This window comes from Aspergillus udagawae, assembly GCF_001078395.1.
Source record: "Aspergillus udagawae IFM 46973 DNA, scaffold_3, whole genome shotgun sequence".
Lineage (NCBI taxonomy): Eukaryota > Fungi > Ascomycota > Eurotiomycetes > Eurotiales > Aspergillaceae > Aspergillus > Aspergillus udagawae.
This window is the reverse complement of record NW_025091266.1, coordinates 231,205-248,016: the sequence shown is the minus strand read 5'-3', so window position 1 is coordinate 248,016 and position 16,812 is coordinate 231,205. Positions and strand designations below refer to the sequence as shown.

The 16,812-nt window shown below is 48.2% G+C and overlaps 6 protein-coding genes across 6 annotated transcripts; 5 read left to right on the top strand and 1 right to left on the bottom strand.

Annotated features, from left to right (window-relative positions):
* Positions 1-4,529: 4,529 nt before the first annotated feature.
* Aud_003940 (uncharacterized protein) lies at positions 4,530-5,065 on the bottom strand (the record flags this gene model as incomplete). The annotated part of the gene is made up of 3 exons (XM_043288887.1): positions 4,530-4,617; positions 4,677-4,754; positions 4,791-5,065. The coding sequence occupies 3 exons, from the start codon at positions 5,063-5,065 to the stop codon at positions 4,530-4,532; spliced, it is 441 nt and encodes a 146-aa protein (XP_043144822.1).
* Positions 5,066-7,027: 1,962 nt separating this feature from the next.
* Positions 7,028-7,661, top strand: Aud_003939 (uncharacterized protein; the record flags this gene model as incomplete). Its single annotated transcript, XM_043288886.1, has 2 exons — positions 7,028-7,091; positions 7,153-7,661. The coding sequence occupies 2 exons, from the start codon at positions 7,028-7,030 to the stop codon at positions 7,659-7,661; spliced, it is 573 nt and encodes a 190-aa protein (XP_043144821.1).
* Positions 7,662-8,481: 820 nt separating this feature from the next.
* Aud_003938 (uncharacterized protein) lies at positions 8,482-9,565 on the top strand (the record flags this gene model as incomplete). Its single annotated transcript, XM_043288885.1, has 2 exons — positions 8,482-8,490; positions 9,161-9,565. 2 exons carry the CDS (start codon positions 8,482-8,484, stop codon positions 9,563-9,565), a joined length of 414 nt encoding a protein of 137 aa, XP_043144820.1.
* Positions 9,566-9,661: 96 nt separating this feature from the next.
* On the top strand, positions 9,662-10,701 carry Aud_003937 (uncharacterized protein; the record flags this gene model as incomplete). The annotated part of the gene is made up of 4 exons (XM_043288884.1): positions 9,662-9,843; positions 9,895-10,134; positions 10,192-10,431; positions 10,488-10,701. The coding sequence occupies 4 exons, from the start codon at positions 9,662-9,664 to the stop codon at positions 10,699-10,701; spliced, it is 876 nt and encodes a 291-aa protein (XP_043144819.1).
* A 2,499-nt stretch (positions 10,702-13,200) lies between these two features.
* Aud_003936 (uncharacterized protein) lies at positions 13,201-13,728 on the top strand (the record flags this gene model as incomplete). Its single annotated transcript, XM_043288883.1, has 1 exon — positions 13,201-13,728. One exon carries the CDS (start codon positions 13,201-13,203, stop codon positions 13,726-13,728), a length of 528 nt encoding a protein of 175 aa, XP_043144818.1.
* A 1,028-nt stretch (positions 13,729-14,756) lies between these two features.
* Aud_003935 (metallophosphoesterase family protein) lies at positions 14,757-15,764 on the top strand (the record flags this gene model as incomplete). The annotated part of the gene is made up of 1 exon (XM_043288882.1): positions 14,757-15,764. The coding sequence occupies one exon, from the start codon at positions 14,757-14,759 to the stop codon at positions 15,762-15,764; it is 1,008 nt and encodes a 335-aa protein (XP_043144817.1).
* Between the last annotated feature and the right edge of the window lie 1,048 nt (positions 15,765-16,812).

Genomic DNA, 16,812 nt, shown 5'->3' with positions numbered 1-16,812 from the left:
GTCTTTCTGGAGGAAAACAGGCTTATATTTATTTATAATAGTTAGGGAATCTCCTTGCAGGAAATTCTATGTGTGCATAACATCTTCACATTTAAGGAGAGTGCAGTTACTACTATCTGTAAGGAGGTTCAACCCATCCTTAAAGCTATTCTAATCACATATATTGCAGACTTGACTAACTTAAAACAAGATTTTAAACGGCTTAAAGTACCTGCACAACAAGATTAGAGTTATGTATAGGTATCTGTTGTGTCACACCATTATCTTAACTGACGAAGGCTAAGTCAAGATTAGTATAAAGTCACCTGATTTATAGGTCTATAAGTCACTAACCGCCTTTCTTTCTAGCCAATATTAGTGAAAGCATGGCTCAAGGACGTAAAATGGGCGACATACATCTAGACGTTAAAGGAATTCTACAGATCGCAGGGGCACTCCTTCAGGTTAAACCCAGAAATGGGCCTGAGAAGGTGATTAGTACTGAAGCAGAAAGTTTTGTAGGGACTCTAACAGATGCCACTGTTGATGAGCTTTAGTCTGCGGGCCTTGTCAACAAGAGTCCTACATCTCTCAATCAACCAGAGGACTCAATACTGAGCATACACTGTTAGTAATCTCGTGACCCTGTCCGGTCGCCATGTCGAACCAAGAAACAGAAGCAGTGACGACGCCAATCAGGAGTGTACTCTGACACGGCGTTAGCCAGATGCAACCCCCATGTATCTGCGCCAGTGTACCTACAAGGATAAACACCATGTCAACCTCATGCACCTTTGACTGGAGCCATTGACTGGTCAACTTCTTCCTCTTAGCATCATCTCCTTCAGTAATGATGTGCTTTATTTTGGAAGCCTGATATGGTTTCCACGTGGCTGTTAGAGCAAATGGAAGTGGGCAAGGCATGTTGGCGAAGATTGCAGGAAAATCTCCCCCTGACAAAGTGTTTCCCAGTTCTTTTCCAAAGTTTGGCGGATTAAAGTGACAAGGACGTGTCTCAACAAGACATACACAGAGAAAAAACAGGGGCATCGAATATTCTTTAAGTATGGCTGGACCTGCACGAGGAGGCTGTGTTGACTACACATCTGTAGCAGCAAACCCAAATAAAGATAACTAATAGTACGGCATGTGTTATATCTATGCCCAATAATAGAGAGGGTGCTCCTTCTCCTCTGGGCTCAGCAGGACGTGTTTGGGACCAAATTTGGATCCTTGGTCAATTCCAAGGCGGTGCTGAAATTTTCCAGCAACCGCTTGTTTTTGCCACTCTTCTGGGTGGTGGCGAGGGTGGAAGTCTAGAACTGAGGTTTGAAAGATCGGCCTTGTTCAAGATGGCAATTATGGTAGTGTTAGTGGTGGTGTGAGTTGTGGCGTTTGTGCCTGAGGCATATAACGTAATCAGTAAACGAGCGGCCATTGTCTTCCCCATTTACACTAGTGTATTCTGGAAGCTTATTGTTGCCTCTCCTATGCAAACACTCATTCGTCATAGACTGCAACTTTCCGCTTGTACATTTATTTAACATGCCTCGTCTCTGCACTGTCAGCATCTATCTATCGCAGCTTGCTTCTCATTGTGCCCTGATCTTTCATTGAGTCAAGCTCCATTTCTCAACCTACAGTAAACTCCATGCTGGACGTCTGTTTTCACAATGTTTATAGAGCCTCCTAATACTTATTGTAATGGAGAAATCAGACCAAATACCGATATTGGCGGTCCAGGAGTGAGTATGACATTCCATCTCAATTGCTGGTCAGAGATATCTGCTAATTTCATAGGTTATGGCTTCTTTCCTGATAGTTTCGTGGCTGACTGTGTTGCTTGCAGCTTTTCCGGCCATTCATGAAGCTCAGAGTGCACTAAATCAATGGCATTGTCGCGGGCCATCTACACGACAAAACCTGCGTAGGGAAATTGAAGCCGCGCCTACCCGTCCGGGGCCAGATCTATTTCGAATGAGAATCTTCTTCCTGCACGCCTCTGACCAGCATATCATTAACTCAGAACCGAAAATTGTCCAGAATATTAATGATCTTTTTGGACCCTTGTGTGACTTGCAGGCGATGACTGGCGTCGCTGTCATGATTGCCGGTTTTGCTCAATGGCACACGATTACGTTCTACCATGAACAGCTGATCATGTGCTACTGGTGGTTAACACTTAACTCTTTCTGGGTCGCACGCATCCACTATATGAATCTTGGGTCGACTGGTGACCAGTGGATACTACGTATTAGGCGCGGCTCTATCCTGGTCAGCTGTATTCTTGCCATTACTTGGCTTATACGCATTACCTACCGTGAATTAGACCACTGGGATGATAATGGTGGCCCTTGTTATCGCTTCTTAGATGGAACCTCGGCGTGGCCTTGGCTGGGAGGGCTTATCTTATTTTCTATAGCCCTTTTGTCCTTCCTATTTGAAAAGACGAGGGTTCTCAACAAGATCTACTTTGCTACACAGAAAAGGCCCGAGACAGACTCTTAACGTGGTTGGAAGACTCCAGACAAAGACGCAAAGATGCATCGCAAAAATGTAAAGGCTCAGGGAAAGCTCAAATTATATCACCTGTGTTTAGGCGGCAGTGTGTTCTCAGCGTTTTGTTCACGGCCCGGATGCAAGTTGAGGCCACAATCGCAGCTCTGAGTGTAGGGGTCTACTGGCTTCTGCTGCAATGGCTAGCTACATGGTCATACGGTGATGGCTTCTACCCATTTACCTGGTTAATATACATCGGCTTCAATGTATGGAGTACCTTGGACGTGATATCTCTCTGGGCTTGGAACAAGTCGCTGATTAGCGCGGAAGAACAAGACTGGGGCTTTGGCCAGGTCCTTCCCATTATCTTATTATCCTCAATCGGTATCAGCGCCCTGGACATCTTTCGAGGTGGACACTCTCGACATCTTTCTTAGGCTTCGCGAGAGATATAAGACTTATGAATATAAATATACAGTTGATGATGATGATGATGATGATGATTTCATATACTGACCCCTCGCCATCGGCGATATGCAGGATCTCCCCATCCTACCTATCTATATATCTTTCCTTGTATACAATGAACCATTACTTTCCTGCCGAAATTGGAGCCTCGCCAAGCTCTGAGTTGGCCTGGTTGCCTGGTATCTTGTTCTGCGGTTCCCGTGGCGCGCGACTTCGAAACCTCTGGGACGCTTCTGCGAAGTCCAGTACAGCCCTAAGGTACTGCTGCCTTGTTCCGCGTCTTGTACCTTACCTCCCTTACCTTGCGCGGTCTTCTGCATGTCCAAGCCGCTCAAGTAGCAGCGCATTCTCCACCCGCAATGTTTGCAATTGTTCAGCGAGGCTTGGGTCTGGGCTTGCAAAATGGCGGTGGTGCGTCCAGGATGTAGCTGACGAGCCCAAGGATAAAGTATTTCGTATCTTTCGGACTTTTTTGGGTGGAATAGCACGGAAAGATAGCCCATCTTCTCAGGACAATCTCATATATACGCTAACTGAGTGTTTAGATAGGTTCTTCCTGAAGACGATTTCTAAAAAAGGATCATTAATTTGCTAGGCATAATCAAGATCTTCATTGTTGCTCGTCAGTCGCACTTCAGATGGTTTAACTTAAATTCCCAGGGTTTTGTCTTCGTGCTTTAGCAATTACTTTTGAAAGGGTAACAGAGGCCATACTTATATATCTTAATAGATAATAACAATATATTAAGCGCCAATGAGTATGCTTTACGTTGTGCGAAACATGTACTTATTCTGTATCTAATATTATAGACTTATTATCTTCTCTGTCTTTCTTTACTCTCCACTTCTATAACAGATAAATCACAGCTTATGGGAAGTGAAGATGGAGGAGTCTGCATCCCTGGTATATAGCTGTGAGTTCTTACGTGATCTACTTTCTATATAGTTATATAGAGAGCTGTCACATCCTTAATGCAGTGGATGTATGCCATTTAATATGCACTTTATCTCCATGTCCTGATAGAGGCATTTTAATATACACTGTGATACTATACCATAATGCCGCGTTTACTGCTAGAGCGTTCTGGCTCAAAGAGATATTATAGGCTTCAAGATCAGGAACCAGCAGCGCAAACACAGGGTAAATGCTAGGCTTATTTAAGCATTTTCTAAAAAGAGGAATGATTGTGGCCAGGTGCTGCTGGTAGAACACTGAGTGTTGCGTATTTTATTCATTTATCCAACTGAAATAGCTGATTCTGACCTGGGTGGGTTATGATTCCCCTAAGCGCAATGAGTGCTCCAGACTGATGATGTATTCTCCAGACTGGTGAATGTATTTTCCAGACTGGTAATGTATTTTCTAGACATCACCACCCCTCTAAACTGCACTCACGCTAATCACCACCTTGTTCAAGCAGCATCACCCCCATCACCCAGCAAGGGCACCCACCAGGGTATTGACCGCGCTCAATCCACACGCTGGCCGGTTAGTAGTTTGGTGGGTGACCACCAGCGAATCCCGGCTGTTGTACGTTTTTGTAGGTATTTTTGAAAAAGGGACTGTGTTGTTTAGGATGTGCTTACTGTAACACATTATCAAGGACGCATAAATTTCGGTCGATGTTTTGCGGTGGCGGCGGGACGAGGTAGCCGGGGCCATCGGGGCGGCTTTCTTCGAAGTTAGCTCTATATGAATACGCTTGCGGTGATGGATACTAGTAGCTTACCGAAGGTGAGTGATATCCTGGTGTCTCGACACCAGGTTGGCGGCATTCCCAGGGGGAAATCCGTATGCACCAGGGTTGCTGGCGATATCCGCGAATAATTTGAATTGCTCTCACTTCTCCGAAGTGGCAGGAACATCTGTACTGGAAGGAACGGACGGGCCTTGGCCTTCACTCATTTCCTCTTCCCAGGGCTCCTCATCTACAACCACCCGCTGAACAAACTTCTTCCTCAGACCCTTGGCCCCCTTCGTCGTAAGAACGCGCAGAATCTCCGGCCAGGTCCTGGGCTTGGTGATCTCAGCGATGTGACCAATCATCAGATCACCCCAGTAAAAACGGCCACCTGATGTGATTATGTATCCCATATCCCCAGTATCGGGGGTCGCCATCAACAGAGGTCTAGGATCATTTCTCCCATGGCGTCGGGCCAGGTGGGCCTCCGCAGACTTCCCCCACTATGGCGGCAGATCTGGCTTTACCAGCAGGCTTACTGCATAGCTCGTAGAGGTGCCATTCCGTTATTATCAAGGCAGGGATAACAAGAACGCAATCATAAAGAGCGCCAACACCGCGAGGATCTTGGACTGTCATGCCGCCAAGTTCCACTTTGTTGTTGATCGACTTATTCTTAAGGATGCCCTGTCCGATACTGGAGAAGATACCCTTATTGATGAGGAACAGTCCTAAGATGACATCAGATGCGACACTGATGGTCTTATTATCAATAGGATCCTTGGGCACAAGGAACTCGCCAACGCCCTTGATTGCACCCACGACAATTGCCACAACACCAGACCACCTTACCCGTCTACGCAACTCAAGGATTGGGGATTCTCATTTCGAGGCTTGATTCTGTCACTGCAACAAATTTTACCTTGTCCAGCTGCTAAGGCATCGCCGCCACCAATAGCATCGCACTATCAGGTTTCTAATCCTGGAACCTTCCCTGAACGGAGACTGCTCTGGCCTGTATCCGGACTATTATGTCTGTGTGGGTTTAGTCTCCAACAGCACCGTTGCCAGCACTTCCATGGGCATTTGATTGGTGTCATACAGATGATTAATCCCTGTCCATTGACTGGTGTCTGAATGTTACTCCTAATACCTAGATGCTGGCAGGGTTCCATTCAGAGAACTAGCTCAATTAGAAGTAGGGACAGGATCTTGAAATACACTCTGAAATTGTCGGTGTCTATGGCAAAGGCATAAGCCTCGTCCCATGTACTAGACAAACAACGGACGTGGACCGTCAGAGGACGCTCTAGTGGCAAGAAGCCAAAAATGTAGACAGCGTGTGAACGTTATGCCAGATTCTCAGTATTAATCGTAACATTTTCTTTGTTAGTGGCTGTAGCGAAGTCGATGAACATCAACACTGTCAAGCAAACCCAGCTTGTATGTGATCCGCTTGGGAGTCAGGAGCTCCTCAGGGCTTAACGTCTTCTGTTAGGGTAGATCAGGGGGACTGATCTACTAAATACTGGGGCTTGAGTACGCGGGCGATGAATTTGTTTGATCTGAGTGAGATGCGACCTGAAGAAACGATGTTCCGTATAATCCAGGCACCGTTCGATGATTCATGATATCTTAAACATAAGTGCGTGGGGGCGGATAGGCAGACAGAGGGAATTGGACTGGGATGAGAGAAGGAGAAGAAAGAAAAACCAGAACATTCAGGCTCACTGCCGACAGGTTCAGAAATTCAGAGTGTAAAGAGGGACTGCATTATAAGTAGGGACAGTTCGGGAAACAAAGGTCCAAAGCTGCCGTGCGCGACAACAGACAAAATGGAAGAGGAGGCCCCGTACGCCACTAGGATCAGCTGGAGCAGCGTGCGCAGGAAAACTACGTACACCACGCAGGTGCCGAGTGGATGAACCCCATCGACGTGTTGAAGGAAAGGAAAGCCGAGGATTCAAGCCATCGCATTGGTTATCAAGATCCAATGTGGATATGCTCGTTTTTTTGCTAATGTTCATTGACCAATAGAGTCTAAAGTCAAGCATAGTTTGCTCACCACCTGAACGACTATTTGATGGTAGCTACGGTCTCCTGGCCCTTCACAGGTGTTCAGAGACAGCAAATAGCATGAGCTAGTATCACCGTGGTGTCACCGCTGCACGCGACATTTCCCCGCAGCCCGTCAGGGTGGGCGGCGGCATCACCGACAAACTTCAGGCAGCCATCTCATGTACGCGACTGTTTACCTGCTTGGTGGCTGAACTGACTAATGTCCGACGGTTTTCGGTAAGATTTGAAGACGAACGGACCCGGTCGTCCCAACCTCCAAGACAAAAAGAAATCATCCACCCCACAATCAACCTCATACTATACTTCATCCTCATCGAAATATGTCCGAAACCCAGCAGGCAGAACAGGTCACAGAGGCAAATCAGCCTCAGAAACTCGAGATTGGTATGTGTCTCCGATGATTTCCAGTTCGATCCCACTTTTTAACGGTGCCTTTGGGATGTAGAGAAGACCGATCTACCAGCAGAGTTGCAATCCGTCAGCGAGCAACTGCAACAAGTGTCGAAAGACTACAACGAGGCGATCACATCCGGAAACAAGGAGCCAGCAACGGAACTCCGAATGAAACTGAACGACCTACGCAAGCAGGCACACCAGGGAGGCACCACGCACGGCATTTCAAACGCAGGATACTTGTTTGAACTGTGGATCGAGATCCATAATCGCACAAACCGAATTCTGTACAATGAGGGTAACTGGGATGTAAAGCATGGATGGTTTGAATCTGACGCTGTTGGAGACATTCAACCTGGCGGCATCGCTTACATTCATATGGCTGCGGCTGGCTTGAATGGAATCTATTGCACGGCCAACTTTCAATTGAAAGGAGATAATCACCTGACTTGGTTTAACTGGAAGTACCAGGCCGACGGGAAAGCTGCCGTGGTGAATTGTGGTTCGGAGAAGAGTTCTTATACGATCAATGGTAGGATTGTTCGTTTTTATGTGGGCTAGCATGAAGGCTTTCTGCAAGGCCTAATGTGTCAGTGATGTACCTGTTATCTTGTCTATTCACGGTAGTATAGCATCTTATCCAGTGCATTCACTTTTTCAGATATCGTGTATGTTCCGAGTTCCCCTAATGTAATGAAGCAGGTAAACCATATATCACCTGCGTGCCTTCCACATTATATAGCCAATGCAGTGTTCCAGATACTTTGTCTCGACCCAGATAACAAGACATCTTGAAATGACTGATAATAAACAGTTTGGCCCCACATTGTAACCGGGAAAGAAATATATTAGAATGCGAATAGACCACATGCGGTTGTCCCCACCCCACCATGGTGTATAAAGGCAGCAACATGTTTGAAAAGCCACTCGCGAAAAATCCATTGATCAGTTACGGACAGAGGATTTTCAGATTGTAAAAACATACCGTGAGGACAATCACCAATGAACAGGAGGTTCGGGTCTTCGCAATCCATTCCCAGTTTACTCCACCCTCTGGAGACAATCGCCCGAACCCCAAGGTGTCGACACGCTCCTCGAGGTGGGGCAGTCTCTTATCACGGAGGTGATTCATCACTTGTCGGAGTTGGCATCTTAGGTCAGCCAAAGGCTACCAATGGGTGAGGATGTAGAGGTCTCAGCACGTACACATAATCTTGCGGAAGAAGCCACGAAAACAGGGCGGTCAATCCGCCACCATTGGCGCAAGTCCAACTTGCGCCTAGGCACATGTCAATGGCAGGAGTCACCGGAAGGACGTCTTCCAACAGTGGGATATTGAGTCAATATCGCATTGTCATCTAGTAGGGACATTTGACGACATATGGATCCGGTGCGAACCCGCTATGAAGGCTACGTTGGACAACAAATGCTGCGAACGATTTGAATTGCTCTCGCTTCTCCGAACTGGAAGGAACGAACGGGCATTGCCCTCAGGGAACATTGCTGATGCCCTCCATGGGAAGCGCGAGCACATATGGTATACCTCCAGGAACGACAATAGCTGGGTAGTTGTGCGATATCCGACCTGGGCACTGACAAGGATGCTCATCGACTTTCTGTAATCTGGGACGGCCTTTAAAAGAAAGTGATGTCAATCTAAGCTTCCTTGGCATACTATTTACTTCCGATTTGATTTCCCTAATATTAAGCTTGGAATCATATACTAAATTTAGGCCCGTCTTAAGTGATTGTGTCAGCATTCACTCATTAGTTAACTAGTTAACTAGTTACATATTACTGACCCAACTAGATTGACCACACCAGAATCAGATAACAAACTTGTCTTTCTCTTCATCCAACAACACAACAACACAATCACTGAAATCACTTCAAAGCAGCCTTTCAGATAGATTCTGGTATGATAACACCCGCGCAAACCTTAGTTATCTAGAGACAAGAGCTAATTTCTCAGCGTCTGCATAAGTCTCCATGGAAACACCAGTAAATCAGAATTCACAACCCAGATACTACAACGTCGTGTCTAACCAATAGGTGTCTAGACTGAAGGCATTCCAAAAGGGTGGACAAATGACCCCCAGTTCTTTGAAGGGTTTTTCGACTATGACTCTGCGGAGGCCCACCTGGCCCGACGCCATGGGATAAATGATCCTAAACTTCTGTTGATGACGACCCCCGATACTGGGGATATGGGATACATAATCACATCAGGTGGCCGTTTTTACTGGGGTGATCTGATGATTGATCACATCGCCGAGATCACCAAGCCCAGGACCTGGCCGGAAATTCTGCGCACTCTTGCGATGAAGGGGGACAAGGGTCTGAGGAAGAAGTTTGTTCAGCGGGTGGTTGTAGAAGAGGAGCCCTGGGAGGAGGAAATGATGGTTGAAGGGCAAGGCCTGTCCGTTCCTTCCGGTTCAAACGTTCCTTCCACTTCGGAGAAGTGAGAGCAATTCAGATCGTTCGCAGCATTTGTTGTCCAACGTAGCCTTGTAGAGGATTGTAGGCGGATTGTAGGCGGCATCATCCTGGAGTAATTCACTATGGCTGAACAGTTGCTTTTGTGGCTGAACGGCCGTGTTGATTTTCGACAGGCGTACACCTTGGACTGGAGTGGTATTATCGCACTTTTAGCGGATATCGCCAGCCAACCCAGTGTATACGGAGTCCCCCCTCAGAATGTCGCCAACCTGCTGTTGGTACATGCGGATATCAGCCGCCTTCGGTAAGCTGCTAGCCAAGCAAGCAGTTCAAATAGAACTAACCTTGACAAAAGCCGCCCAGATGGCGCTGACTACCTCGTCCCACCGCCACCCCAGAACATCGACCGTAAGCGTCATCCGAACTGGCCCTCGGCCCTGTCGCGATTTCAGCTTACAAAATCGACGATTGATGGGGTGGAATACTGGGCCCTTCCGGACCTCTTAGGGCTCTTTATGAGCACTTTAGGTCGAGCTCCCGCAACAGCAACTAAGAGGAATTTCTACCTCCCGCTGACCGCTGTCTACGGACAGTGGTGCTGAAAGCTGATCAGGGAAGGAAGACCCAGTTGCCCGAGTGTATTTCAGTGCAGTTGGACCGAAGACGGAGAGTTCCATCTTGGAGCCTCTAGAGGCGGTTTTGCGACTGATAGCGGGATGGGATCCTGGCTTGCCGTGTTGGACAGGGCTCGGTATGGGATCATTAGGTCTCCATTACTGCAGCTGACCAATTGGTCACAAGCTTGGACTCCTACCATCCGAGCTCGAGGCCGAAAGTGGGGCAGGCCGTTTGGCCGTTGTGCAGAGACATATCCTGTCCGCAAACTTCTGATGTTCGTGCCATCCCTTCCTATTGGTATTCCCAGAAACATTTACTAAACAACGACAGGGGTAAAACCGAAGAAGAGGCAGCGAAGGTGCATGGGTTAGCGTTGTGCAACCGTTACATACACCCAGCTCCTGCCTACGACGATCGACTGTCTGGGAGGATCTGGGGGAGCCTCTGGGACCCCTGTGACAATTGTCGAGTCCTCATCAGCGTCAACAAGGGCAATATTCTCAACTTCGGCCGATTGACCGGAAGCGTGGGAGCCCCGCCTTGATTGTTGGATGGACGTTGAAAGTCGGTTTGCGGACGACCTTGGACATGTCGTTAAAATGTCTCGCCTGTGCCTGTTGACCTGGCCAGGTGTCTTGAGGGTGACGGGAAGAAAATACCGGAACCCGGTAGGGGCTCACTCCGTCCATGGAGTTTGGGGGCCGCCCTTTGTGGCCTGACACACCCAAAGGACCTACCACCGTATAGCGGAAAGCAAACCGCGTTACAAAACTCTAGCCTTGACACAGCTATTGACATGGGGGAAATCTTGCCATTCGATGACCGTTTGACCCGGCTGAAGTCTCGAGGCCCGACTTTAGGACGGCTCCTTCGCCCGGTTAGGTCTGCCGCTATGACGGATTCCTCCATCCCCTTCGGGGACCCCGACTTGTTCACACCCATGTGCGTCTACACGCTACGGTGTCGGGGATCAGTACCCTTTCGCTTTATCTTCCTCCTCGCTGAAGTCTTCCAGCGACAAATCCTCTACTACGAAAGGCGAAGCCAACGTGAACGACCCAATATGAACCCAATTCCAACCAAGCAAATGCCTCCGCTCTTACGCAGGCTTGCAGTCTCACCATTCTCAATCCTTATCCCATTCGTGAGACCTGGCTTTTTATTGCCAACCACTCGTGTCATGTCTCTTTCATTGTGTCCGAAGTCCTCCACAACTCGATGTGTCGCAAGGCTCTATACGCCTTACCGAGAACTCAGTAACCTACTTGCGACGCTCACCTACTTGCGGACCATCTCAACTTGTTCGAGACTCAACACAGCTCGATCAAAATTTGTGTCATATCACTTTCATAATGTCGGCGATTCCATCATTCGACGTGTCGCAAGGCTATTCCAACTCTACAAAGCGCTAACGTACGTTCTGCGCTCACAGACTCTGCCATCCACGCTCAATTCCAGGAGACTGCATCCAGCCAGAACCGTTGGGCAAGTCATTCTATCATGTCTCTTTTCCTTCGTGAGACCCGTGGTTTCGCATTGTCAACCATCCGTGTCATATTTACTCCATGTCTGAAGTCCCAAGACTCGACGTGTTCAAAGCTACTCCATCCCTTGTCGAGAAGTCACTCATCTACATGCAGCCTGACTTGTTTCCGTGGGACTCTGATCAACTAAATCATTCGGGCAACCCATCGCGCCACGTCTCTCTTGAGTCTATCGCGCCGATTTCCAATCGAGACTAATATGTCGGACCTTTCCGTGGAAGACTACAGCCTCTTATGTTCTGTGTAATTTCACACGAGACATGATACTTGTAAGGAAAGCTTAACGACACTCGTGCTTTGCAATTTGCTCCACGGCCTGACAAATGCTGGCTCATTCAAATCAATCTGCTTCAAGGTCCCATACTCCGGTTTTGAACATGTCATCCTGAGGTGTTTCCATCTATCTTCACCATCCAAGAATGCATCGAGCAGTTACTGTGCTCAGCCCTTAAGTGTCAATCTTCTCCTTTTCCAGAACAACATGAATGCTCAATCATTCTTCAACAACCAAGCCACTCATGTCATGGCTTCGTTATATTTTCCGGGGCCGTCCCAAGCCCAGGAACCAGCCAAACACGAACGACGTTTCTTCAATCACTGCGAGATGCGTTGTATCCAGGAACTGCATGGTGTCTCAAGACGAAACCATGCGAACGCGAACAAGCTTGTCGGTTGCTTGATTTCTCGTCACTGGAAACGACTACCGGGGGAAAATCTGGATTGTGTGATCTCGCTCCCAACAGTCATTGATCTCCAGCTCTGACAGTACCAAATTCCGATGAGCTTTGGCTACGTTGTCCGACCCCAAAATACCAAAATGCTCCGCGTTGGGCTGATGAAGCGAAAAGAGAATGGTCACAAGAATCCCCGGTTTGCATGGTCTACTGCTAGCAAGGGCCTGGGTTGAGTAGCTTGGTATGTTTTTCCCTACCCGGTATATGTGTTCCAAACTTCTTCGGGCCTTGTCTAATGAATTATACTCTCTTGGTTCGTCACTAGGTGCTTGATATTGAGATTACTCCTCAACGCATGGTCCCTTCACAGCGCGACTGCGAGCCGGTTCATCCAATCTCCCAGGTGCTGGCACATTTCCGAAATCATCCATCCTGTCATAGCTACAGGAAAGATTCAACGCAAGCGTTGGCGTCCAATAGTATATAAGGAAGCAGGCTGAATTCAGATCGATTCTCAATGAAGAACCAACATGTGGAGCGGTTTCAACTTCGAATCGACCCCACGCGCTGGCGTTTTGTTAAAAACGACGCTTAAAGACCCAAGACCACCAATTGACCGCGCGCTTGCCACCTGAAACAAAGTGCCTATGTCCGCCAAAAGAATCAATCCCAGACGGATGGACGATCGACCCCGCCCCGCTCACGTCGCCGGGTGCACATTCCGGCCATTGTGTTTCGATTGGGCCTGCCACCGACTCGGTAGCACATGACGGCACGCAGCCGCCGCAAAACTGCGAGAGATATTGCCAGGCAGAAGGCGACAGCATGCTGACTTTGCGATATCCGTCCACAAAGGCAAGGTCCAGGGGCATGGTCGACGCCAGCTCATATTTCTCCTCGATGATCAAAGGCAGTGGAAGTGTAATGGAAATGAGTCATCCCTTGTCGGCCATTACAAGAAATACAAGATGCTATGCCTTCCACTTTGCCATTCATCTTGCCACAAGAAGCCTCCTGAAAAATGAGCAGCTCACACCGTCTACTGCATGCCGCAATGGGAAGGCTCTGGAGATGACGACAAGATCTACCACGGCTCTCAATCTGTTTTCCGCTCACGGTAGACGATCCAAGAATTTCTTCAAAAACCTTTTGCTATATCAGTGTGCGTCGTCGTCGTCGACGACGTGCCACAGCAAGCACAGATGTTTCAAAGCAAAACGGCAATCACCTGATTCGCAACTACGGCACTCTCGGCCTCAACGGTCGTTCATGTACGGCCATGAGATGGCAGTCCTGCTGATCGATGCGCATGCGGATCGGAACACCCCATCTACCTCGCCGACCAAAGCATGATATATATATATATATACACATGGTGCTCTGAGTCTTGTTGGACGGGCCGAAAAGATAACCAATTCTCGTCTGCTACCAGGGGATTTCGTGGCTACGAGCGCACCCAGACCGCTGCAATTAGATCATGTGTTTCTGATTGGCGTACGCAATCTTGACACACTGGAGAGCGTGTGTGTATCACGTCACAAAGGATTGTGATCATGGGATTCCAGGAACGGGAGAATATGCGAGGCAAAAGTCTGGTCAGCCTGCTGAAAGAGTGAAACTTCAAGAAAGGATACGTGCGCCCTGATGCAGATGTCTTGAGTATTGATGAGTTGAAGGCCATTATGTGTCCAACACCGGACGGGAGACGCATGCAGACAATGAAAGACATGGTGATTGACATCAAAGAAGCTGATGTGGAAGTGGTAGGAGGAAGCTTGGTTGAAGTCACTAAAACAGATGGAAATAGGCTCCTTGCAGGGAAAGTGGCCTAAACATTCATGTCGTTATGGCTACAAGCTGAATTCTGCGGGGCTACCAAGGACTTTAGCTATAGCCCGCCTATAACATGCATAGTCTTTGGCCAATAATAATGGTCCTGGTCACTCATGGCTTTGGTTTCTGATATAGGTCTCTTGTCTTTCCCCAGTACTGTTTAAATCATCATAGCGGGTTTCGCACTGGATCCATCTGTCATCAAAGTAGGCGGACGGCCCTTTCTCATTTGATATTATGGCATCGATATCCCTGCTATTGAAGTATAATACCACTAGGCTAAAAAGGTGTCCGGACATGATTCCTATCAGTCTAGGTCTCATATCCATAATTTTATTTTTCAACACCTACTGTATAAAAATACCAAAAGTCCATATCGTAGCTATAGTCCGCCGTACATGTCATCCGCCCTCACCGCCTCCAGAGCTGTGAAGTGAAGCCTACTGCCTGACGAGTGAGCTCACATCTCTCAATCCGATCCTGACGTTCCCCTGAACCACGGGACCAGGACTACTCCTTCATACTTCTGAAATCTTCGTGCTGATAAAATGACTCACACAAAGGTTCCTGATGAGATATTTCCAATCACAACATTTATTTCGGAGCTACCGAGCAGTCTCGTTCCGCAGTCCCTCCCATCATCTTCCGAAAATGGCCCTGTCAGCAGACGCTTGGTCATTGTAGGCGATGTGCATGGGATGAGAAAATCCCTGGAGGCGCTCCTAGTCAAAGTTGGCTTCGACAAAGGCAAAGGAGATCATCTAATACTAACTGGCGACCTGGTCAATAAAGGGCCCGATAGTCCTGGTGTTGTCGATCTGGCTGTTAAGCTAGGCGCCAGCGCAGTGAGAGGCAACCATGACAATGCAGTTCTTAATGCGGCTGCTGAGATCAAAGCCACAAGGGATAGTCTACAGCAATCTGGAGGCTTGACGGGCAGTCAGGCCTTACCCAAAAATCCTGAAGTTGACGTGCCTGGGGATACTCTCCAAGATTTTAAGAATCCTGACAAAGGCGCATCTGCTACAACCGGCGCTAGTATGAAACATAGCGCAGCAACATATACCACAGCGTTGGCACTTTCAACCCGCCAGCTCGACTGGCTTGCCACTTTGCCGTTGATCTTGCGCGTCAAGCTACCTCCTAACTTGACGTCCCCCTCCCCCTTCGGCGATACTTTGATTGTTGTACATGCCGGCCTCGTTCCTGGTATTCCACTCGAAGCGCAGGACCCACACGCTATCATGCATATGCGGTCTCTCGACCGCACACCTGGTGACGAGAGTGAACTCAAACCTGCTGAGGCCTCTGGGGAAGAAGGCTGGGCTATGGAATGGGATCGATGGCAAGATAAGGTAGCATCCAAGACCACTGTGATATTTGGTCACGATGCAAAGCGTCGTTTGCAGCTGGGCAGGTATACAATCGGACTGGATTCAGCATGTTCATACGGCCATCGTTTAAGCGCGCTTGTGATTACGGCCTCCGACAGGGAAATTGAGCATCAGATTATTCAAGTCGAATGCGCTGATGAGCCTGTACCCCCAACGGCATAGTTGAAAAGGGCGACAAGACAGTGGTTGTATAATCGGTATACTTGGACCGCGCTCTGGGGCACTTTCTGAGTATATATTGAAAGTGTACTGGCTATAATCGTATGGTTAGACAGTGACTAGTGTTCCTTTTTCACTCCGTAACTCACGGAGTAATGACTTGAACTTTTCGAAATGCACCTTAATGTGATTAGGGACGCTGAAAGGATGCGTCAATCTAAATGCAATGGACGTTGGTTGCAACTCACGGTAAAAAAAAAGATTCTAGTTTCTAAATGTAGAGCCAATTCCTCAATCTCTGAGGGACGAGCTGATGAGGCAACTTCGAACACAGGTGGAAGCAACAGAAGGCGAGGAGAAAGCGGACTGCCTTATCTCTCTAGCGATGTGAAGGGAGATGAGCTGTAAGGGAGGTCAAAAGCTCAAGAATTCTACACTGGAGGCTCCAAAGTTAGGATCTAGAACTTCCAAATGAGCGCGGCACGTTTGCAGCCTTGATGAGTGGGACAAAGAACAGCAACGCGGTGTCGCCCGTGTAGGACATCAATATGGGAGTGGTCGCGCTTCACGGTCCCTGTAGCATTCAATTCGGCCACTGCATCAGCGATTTCTTTGGTTACATTGAACAGGGGCGGAGCAGGCTGCGTGTCAGGTGGCTGTCACGACGGTTCCGGATTTTGGTTTCTGGTTTCAATTTGTATTGGTTGCGTGAGGGGTTGTCGAGGCGGGCTTATTATGCACTGCTACTTTGGCAATAGCGTCCTTGACAAGTGCCCTGGCTTTCGCAATGGCATCGAGAGGAGCATCCAGGGCTCGGTCCGTGCCCATCGAGTCAATCGAGAGTTGCCTATGGAGATGAACATGGGAACAATGTCCATGTCCATGTTGTGCAAGCACCTCAAATATCAGGAGTGCCCAGGCCAATAGGGCGATGGCCCAGGACTTTACAACACGCATAACGAAAGAGACAGAGAGTCAATAGGAGCATCGAACAGATACAGTAATAAAAGAGTGAATGGCAATGAAAGAGTGAATGGGCAATAAGAGAGTG